This window comes from Podarcis pityusensis, assembly GCF_964106645.2.
Source record: "Podarcis pityusensis genome assembly, chromosome: 2".
Lineage (NCBI taxonomy): Eukaryota > Metazoa > Chordata > Lepidosauria > Squamata > Lacertidae > Podarcis > Podarcis pityusensis.
This window is the reverse complement of record NC_138029.1, coordinates 60064319-60073120: the sequence shown is the minus strand read 5'-3', so window position 1 is coordinate 60073120 and position 8802 is coordinate 60064319. Positions and strand designations below refer to the sequence as shown.

At 40.1% G+C, this 8802-nt stretch overlaps 1 protein-coding gene across 2 annotated transcripts; it reads right to left on the bottom strand.

Moving 5' to 3' along the window:
- Window positions 1-1707: 1707 nt before the first annotated feature.
- On the bottom strand, window positions 1708-8802 carry LOC308468722 (uncharacterized protein). Of its 2 annotated transcripts, none has more exons than XR_013981828.1 (5): window positions 7644-8802; window positions 7511-7543; window positions 7395-7421; window positions 3828-3931; window positions 1708-1933 (listed from the first exon to the last, which is right to left on the bottom strand). XR_013981828.1 is itself a non-coding variant. In XM_080991128.1 (5 exons), exons 1-5 carry the CDS (start codon window positions 7737-7739, stop codon window positions 1811-1813), a joined length of 414 nt encoding a protein of 137 aa, XP_080847254.1. In that variant the 5' UTR covers window positions 7740-8802; the 3' UTR covers window positions 1708-1810. The 2 variants fall into 2 exon arrangements, 1 of the variants encoding a protein (XP_080847254.1); XM_080991128.1 differs by having other exon boundaries at window positions 3828-3962.

Here is an 8802-nt window from a genome sequence, read left to right as displayed (position 1 = left end):
GGGAAGCAGAGTCGTTGTTCCCCAGCCCCTCTGCAAAAGGGTCCTCACAGCCCTACACGAGACACATCCAGGGGTAGTAAGAATGAAGGCCCTTGCCAGGAGTTATGTGTGGTGGCCGGGGATCGATGGAGAGATAGAGGCCTGGGTCAAACACTGCCAGGCCTGCCAAGAATCCCGCCCAGATCCCCCAAGGGCCCCAGTCCAGTCCTGGGAGTCCGCCCGAGCACCATGGTCACGCCTGCATGTGGATTTCGCTGGCCCCTTTCAGGGGAAAACATTCTTCATAGTGGTGGACTCCTACACCAAATGGCTGGAAGTCGCACTGGTACCGTCCACTTCCACGTCCGCAGCCATCCGGGTACTACGCAGGCTGTTTGCAACCCACGGGCTCCCTGACACTCTCGTCTCAGACAACGGGACTGCATTTACGTCAGGAGAATTCCAAACCTTCACAGCGCAGAACGCCATCCGCCACATCCGTTCGGCGCCGTTCCACCCTGCCACCAATGGCCAAGCAGAACGCATGGTGCGGACCACCAAGGACACCCTTCGCCGCATGACGCAAGGGGACTGGGAGTACCGCCTTGCCACATTCCTTCTAGCACAGCACAGCACCCCCAGCTCAACGACTGGCCGGAGCCCCGCTGAACTACTAATGGGTCGGCGCCTTGCAATCAGATTGGACCGCCTTCACCCCGATAGAGCTCAGGATGAGGTAGTGGTGGGGGAAGGCAGGAACCCCCGGACCTTCGAGGCCCAGGACCCAGTGTACGCAAAGAATTTTGGGGCAGGCCCAGCATGGGTACCCGCCACAATCACCAGGGTCACTGGCCCCGTGTCGTACGAGGTGCTAACGGATGGGGGGCAATGCTGGCGCCGCCACTGCGACCAGATACGGCGACGATTCCCGGGAGAAAACCAGGAGGAGGACAGGTCAGAGGAGTCCCAAGGGAACAGCGGGGCAGTGAGGCCCATAGAGCAGGAGGGGCCAGCAGGAGAGGCAGAATCAGTAAATACAGAGAGGACCCGTGAGGCCGAAAGGACACCGGAACCAGAACCACGACTGAGCGAGCCGGTTGCACCAGACCAAACAGCCGCATCACAGCCAGCATCCTTGGAACACGAGCCAGAACCCGGAGCCCGGACCAGGGAACACCCCAGGCCACAACGCACACGTAGGCCGCCGGCATACCTTGAGGACTATGAATGCGACCTCCCGGGCAGGACTGGAACTTAGAGGGGAGGGGTGTTATGTACTGAGTTGAATAGGATCCAAACTGTAGCAGTCTGATTGGTCCTAGAACAATAGGATTCAGAATGCAGCAGTCTGATTGGTCCTAGAACAATGCAGCAGTATGATTGGTTGGCAGGAACCACCCAATCCTGCTCCAGATAGAAGTGAATCCACAACCTGATTGGCTTACAGTAGAATTCCAGAATTAGCCAATCATGTGCAGCCCATTGTGTAAATAATGTATATAAAGCAGATACTGTGAGGGGACATTTATTCATTCCTCCTCACCACTATGAGCTGAATAAAGAGCATGAAATCACTTTGCGACTCTGAGTATATTTCAGAGGTCCTCAAACTTTTGCAAAGAGATCGTGATGAAAGCTCAATATGCAAGTTACCTGGCATATCCTAGGCCTGTTTACTGAGAAAGCTCTTGGCACAATAATTTGGAAAATAAAAAAGGAGTAAAAAGCTAACATATGAAAATCTTTATTCTCTGCACACATATATGGCAGTTCTGTGGTTTTACAGAAAGTTACTGAAAGGTATGGCCTTATGTGTCAAATACAGTAAATACTAATTTGAGATTGACCTCATGTTCTCCCATGTTACTGCTTGAAGATGTTCTATAGCCTCGCTGAAAAATTTCCCCGTATCTCCACTAGTGGAGTTGTCACACATTGTGTTGCAGATTACAGGCTGTGGAAGAGGGGGGGGGGGGGAAACATGATGAATGGTCTAATACATTTTATCAAGCAAGTTTAAAGGACAGATTTATTGCACACGGAAATTCAAGTGCTTTTTACTTTCCCTTCCCGGCTTAGCGAAAGAGAACAGAAATAGTGTGATGTAGTGATGAATGCCTTTGATTATCAGTCAGGAAGTTCCCAGGTTCTTCTCTCGGCCCGCCCACAATCTTTCCAAAACTGGGTACAGCTTAAAACATACCTAGAGCATTTTTTCTCAATTCTGATCGAAACGAGTTGGGGAAAAGATGCAAAATGCAGCATTTCATAAGAAATGACAGGCTCGATATAGATTGTGGCTAACATTGTGTGTGCACTACTTTCGAGCCATGGATGTACAGAAAACAGGCATCAAGTGGATTTAGGTCACATTTTTCACTCATAGTCCCCATCTGAACTATGTTGATGGTAACATGAGGCCACTTTGCAGAGATGTTGAAAGGATGTGAAGCATTCTGAAGTACTGTATTTTGGAAAAGGAAATATACAATTGCTCACTCTGTGCATGATTTTGGTGTTTAGAAAACTGGATAATCACTAGGCATACACAGGATAATAATAATAATAATAATAATAATAATAATAATAATAATAAATAATGTCGTCCATCTGATTGGGTTGCCCCAGCCACTCAGGGCAGCTTCCAGCAAAATATGAAAAACACAATAAAACATCAAATATTAAAAACTTCCCTATACAGGGACCTTCTTTCTCTGAAGACAGCAAATAAAATGGTCCCTGGGGTTTATGATAGGTAAAACAACAGGTTGTTATTCTTTGCACATTTACCTGAGAATAAGTTCCACCGAACTTCCTGGTGCTTGCTTCTGAGTGAATAATAATAGGACCAAGCTGCTGCATTGATGGCAAGTGTGGAAGGGTTGTTTCAGGTAGTTTTATCAGAGTGGCCTTCCCTTTGCCCACCATGGTGATTTTACCACTTTCAATTTACATAAATCCCATATACTGTATTTAGCATCTTATTGCAACCAGTAGTTTGATGGTGAAGCCAGGACTTCACATGCTCAACATGACAGACCATCACGCTCCTTTCCCCCCACTACAGTGTCTCAAACATATTGAGAACACCATCTTTCTCAACGTAACAAATTAAGTTAATTTGGAGATGCAGAAAATACTAAAAATGACTGTGAAATTTTTGAAAGGTATAAACCTGAAAAATCATTTTTAAAAAAAGAGAGAACACCATCTTTGTCCTTCAAAACCATATGAACAGGCATTATTGGTGACTATCTCACTGTTCTGGAATTCATGTGGGCCTTCCTTAGGATGCTAGTTATTAAGATAATAGATTTCTTTTACGCTTTTAGAAGTTTAAAATTAAAAATAGATTTTAAAAAACAAACACCCAGATTCCTTAAATATGTAAAAGGTCTGGGTGAACAGAAAAGTCTTTACCTCATGCTGAAAATACCACAAATATGACACTAGGTGAGCCCGTCTGAGAAGGCTAACTGCGGGGGCCACTTCTGAAGAGGCCATTTCCTGGGTGGCTTTTATTTTTGTACCGTTTACTGTCTTCAGTTTACTACTATGACAAAACCTCTTAAATGTTACTTCTTCAGTAAAAAAAAGCTATTAAAAGAAAAAATAACTAGAAAATTAACCCCATTTGAGAAATTAATACAGACATCCAGATTTCATACAAAAACTGTTGCAGAATTGTATGAACTGCTAATAAGTGTAGAACTAAATAGAAATTAGAAAGATATAAGGGCAAGACTTAGAAATACAAATGGCGCATAATAATGTAGCTGTGTTTGTTAAGCATTATAAATATATAAACTCTTGTTTGTATTTGATATTTATAGGAATACACCACCTACCTTGCATGCCTGTTTCCTCTTGATTTGTGTATAGCGTTTATTAAGGCCCTTAATCTTCTTGGCACACCTGGAATTTGGCTTCAGATTCTGAATAGCTTCAAATCCTTTATCAAGACATGACCATTTACAACCAGTCTGAGAAACATAAGTACTATTTTAACATCAAAACCAACTGCACTTATATTAAGGACAACTGTGTAAAACACAGTGTTCTGCTAACAGAATATAAAATAGAGTAATAACCCCATCCTTTATATTAGAAAATGGCATAAAACCAGTGCTTTTTTCCTTTAAAAAAAAAAGCTTAGGGGTACTCTCGCCATTTTACAGTTCAAATTGGGAAAAATAAGCACAGTAAATGGACAAAAGTAAAAAGATTCACAAAATGTTTAGGGGTATGCCCCCCCCCCCAAAAGCACTGCATAAAACTGTGTGATTAGGACTTGAAATATGCATATATTGGATCAGAAATTGTGGCATACTTCTCATAATATAAAACTACCATTTTATTGCTAACATTGTCATTCATGGTCAAATGTATTATTAGTGTGTGTTTATATTTCAGCAATGGAATGGAAGCCATCCTTAATGGTTAAGTGAGCGGAGGCGTAACCTACTGTGATGGGCTCTGTTGGAACTCACTATTGTCTCCCCATTTATTTCTTGCAGCATCATCTTGGTTGAACTTTTAACAGATCCTATAACTCAGGCATCCCAAAACTCGGCCCTCCAGATGTTTTGGGACTACAACTCCCATCATCCCTAGCTTACAGGACCAGTGGTCAGGGATAATGGGATAATCCCCAAAACATCTGGAGGGCCGAGTTTGGGGATGCCTGCTGTAACTTTTTTTTATTATTTTTATCTTCCTGTTTTTAAAAAGTGACTTCTGGCTCCTGCTTGTGGCTACCGCTGGGGTCCAGTCCATGCACTTGAAATCACTGCTGTGCCTCCCACTTTATGATGAGCTGTCACTCTCTAGGCAGTCCTCAGTGCCAGTACTACTAATCGAGATTGATAGAGTGGTGGCACAGCTAAAAATCAGGGTAGAGAAAGTCCCACAGAACAACAGGTTTTCTTGATGACGTGCTATTGCCCTCTGAGAGGATTCTTCACATTTTAAATGTGATTTATGTCCAGGTTACGTGCTTTGTGTTCAATTTTTCCATCATAGACCCCTTGCTTCCCTGTGGTAGCCACTTTTAGACCGGTTACTTTAAAAAAAACCACAACAGAAGTGTGCTGTGCCTAACCTTGGAATGCACATGGGACGTTGCTGTTGCAACCAAGTCAGCCACTTAGCAGTTTTTTTAATCATTCAAATTTGACTTCTGAACTGACCAGTTATGGGTTTTGATGTCATAACTAATTATAGCCTTCACCCGGCCTGGCCTGATCTTTATTTCTATAAATTTTAAAGGGCACAGGGAAACCAGATATGTAAGAACATAAAATTATCTGGTCTGAAGTGTAAGGGAGACAGATTGTTAAATGCTGTTGCAAATATATATATATATTGGATGTCTAATATACTTAACATAAAAGTGCATAGGTCACCTAGGGGCCACCTAAGTTTTATTCTGAAAATCTCAAATCATGCCAAATTATATGTCTTTAAATTGGGCTCCCAGGTATTTGTTCAGTCAGGCAACAAACTCCCAAAATAAACTAAGCTATGCCGGTCTTATAAACACCGGAGAAGGACTTTCTGTTTCCAAGAAGGAGGTAGGTGATCAGCGGACACTGGATCGTTCATGCACTTATCCCATATAACATTTCCAGTCCAATAAACAGCTCTCTACGGTTCCTTCATGAGAAAATGGTCTTAGAACAGAGTGGACCATCTGCTTGCCATAAAAATGTTTTTAAAAGCCTAGCCTCTAGGGTTGAAACCATCTGCATAATTACTTAGCAGTAAACCCCATTGAACCCAATGGATCTTATTTCCAATTAAATACTTGCATAGGATGAGATTGTGCATCTGTTGAATGCAGTTCTCAAGGCATAGCAGGGGGAATGGTTCACATCCAAACCTAGTATGTTTGGTTTTTAAAAAAACTTAGCTCTGGTGAATATTTTGAAATTAAGAGTTATGTCATTTTACCTACAAGCCTTCAGTTTAATGCAGTACTTAAAATGATTTCAAGAGAGCATTTAAAGCTTCTTTACCAAAACGAAAACAGTTGTATAGTTCTGAATCTGAATTAGCCAAACTAATTTTTTTAAAAAAAAATGTATGACAGGTTGACAAAATCCGACAGTTTTCTTGTAAATATTAGATTTCCCCCCTTCATTTGTAGGGAGCAAGAGGGAATTTTGTTTCATGTTTTATGCATTTTTGGCTGTAGTTTTTTAGATATATTGAAACATATATATGTTACAAAAATGATACAGTATGATTCATGAGAGGAGTTCAGCACTGTTGATTTCTGTGAAACTTAAAAAATGACACAACTTGATGCATATTTCACATTTCAGAACCATGCACTTTTCATGCTGGTAAGATCAACAAAAGCCATTGGGCCACATTTCACTTCTTAAGACCCCTTTGTTTTAATCTTTTCATAACCCAAAATTTATAACGTGTTCAAATTTCATTTGCAAATTTCATCCTTGCAATTTCAAGAAAGGTGATGATTTTGATATAGTTTGTTAGCAGATCCAGATAATGGTTTTTTGGGGTTTTTTTGCAACAACTGTCTGGAAAAGAAATCTAATGAATCCATTGCTTCTACTTTCAGATATTAAAAAAATCAACATGAATATATACTGTAGATGTACAGTATATGTTGAAAGTAGAGTGAGTGCATGCAGTCTGTTTAACATATCTAAGTTGCCAATAATTTTTATTGGTGTTTACTGGTTTTAATGGTATGGTTTTATGTTGTAAACCACTCTCATTTTTTTAAATGAATAGTGGTATATCAATGTTTGTATAAATTTATGTGAACCGCCTTGAGACCTCGGGTATAGGACAGTATAGAAATTTTAAAAATAAATAGATAAAATAATTTGTTGGGAGGTGGTCTGTCTTATTAAGTTGGATCTAGAGTTCACTTCTGCCAGTGGAAACAACCTCAGAGCGGCAGTGTGGGATCTCTGGAGCAGTGTGGGAGGTGTTGTTTGAGGCTCCAAGGGAAATGGGGAAATTGACAGCTATCATCTACTCCTTTCCATCAGCAGCATTCTTCTGCTAGATCAAAAGCATTCTGTGAAACAGAAGAAGCATTTCTGTTTGTGGAAGATGAAATCCAGGTCTAACCAGTTAAGTTTTATGTTTATTTAAGATGATGATGATGATGACGACGACGACACTCTTACACATATTATAATTTTTTAAAATGCTCTTACACCTTTTAAGCTAATCTGGGAACAACATTCTCATCTCCTGCTAATTAATAACAATTCCGAATAGACATGTTAATAACATTATTGGTATTAACTTGTTCATTCTTGCAAGAATTTTAAACAGGTGATAATAAATTGTTAAGAACAACAATGTATATAAGTCAAGGGCTTCAATCTTCCAAGGTTTTTGTAATTTAAGTGTTTGAATTGTTTTCTTACCCACTTAGTAGGAAGACGTAAGTTTACCTGAAAAGGTGGAGAAAAATCAGCATTAGATCAGCATGGCTCTAATATTTGTAAAAATAATATTTGCAAGAAAAGACTTGTACACTTACAAATTCTCTGTTCAGGCAAGTTTTACTGTTATTCTGAAATGACAATATTATAACAATTTTATTATAACTATGATCATTTTGTAAATAGAAAATAATGGTAATCTAAAAATAATATTAAGCTGTATATACTTACAAGGCTAATTATTTTATTTCTGAACTCATTGACATTGCACTGGTTCACTATGTTCAAACAACAAAAAGCCACATAAGACAGCATTGTGGAGTTCATTCTGTTTGATGCCAGCAAAGTTGCTAGAGAGACTCCTTTAAATTGCGATTTGATCAAAATTCCGTTTTTCACAAGAAGTGGGGAAAAGACTCGTCTCAGAACCGAAACTCAGTAGCCATTTCCGCTTCTTCTAAGGTAACGGTACATTTTAGTGCTAGTAAATTTGGAAATGAGTCATCTGTGTTTGTGGTTTTCCTTCAGACAGGGAAAATTTTATTTAACTTTTAACACGGTGATAAAATTGACTATGATTGAATAATGTCACCATAGGAAGCCATCACTGTATAATCTTGATGAAAGTAGGTGCATTTTCCGTACTTAGTAGATTCTTCCAGTTGAAACTTCCACCCAATATTGAAAAACTGTTGCATGTATTCTGAAGTTACAGCATTTCGCTTGATTCCAAAATGTGTCCTACAACATCATGGAATTTTCTTATGATCACAACTGAAGAACTCTTGTTCTCTTACTCTGCTTGGCAAAACTGCACCTTGAATTAGTATCACAGAAGCTTGCAAGTGCTGTCTTGAAGAACTTGGATTACATATTAGGTCCCAAAACTTGATATATACCACTATGATAAGTTGTCAAGGTGCTCACTATACACAGTACCTGAGTAAGTGACGAAGCAGGTTGGTCAAAATGAGCCTATATAATTGCAGAAAAATTGGTTCGTCTTGCTTCTAAGATACTTACCTTTCTACCCTGAATTTGCTGGGCTGTGCAAGTTGCAGAACCTGTCTTCTCTCGCCTATGGATAAGGCATTCTATGCATGTTGCATTTTTATAAATTTTGAAAATCCGTAATCCGTCAAGTTGCTAGGCTTGTGAGACATGCCAAATGAAAAATAACTTGAAGACAAAATTCATCATCCTCTGCTCCTTTTGCCTTCTTCACTTTATCTCTTTATAGCATTTATCTTGTTTAAAGCTCTGTTTGACACCCATAGAGTTGTTGCAAGGAGAATACCTCCCTCTTTCTGTCCATGTCTCCCTGTTTCTATGCTTGCTTCTCACCTACAAGACTGAGCAGCTTTCCTGGGGTGGAACAAGGAACCCGCCT

Coding starts and splice junctions, on each gene's coding strand:
- LOC308468722 (XM_080991128.1), bottom strand. CDS start 7,739: ATGAACTCCACAATGCTGTCTTATGTGGCTTTTTGTTGTTTGAACATA. Junction 3,963..7,394: donor TACGTCTTCCTACTAAGTGG/GTAAGAAAACAA, acceptor TATGTTTCTCAG/ACTGGTTGTAAATGGTCATG. Junction 1,934..3,827: donor AGAGGAAACAGGCATGCAAG/GTAGGTGGTGTA, acceptor CCTCTTCCACAG/CCTGTAATCTGCAACACAAT.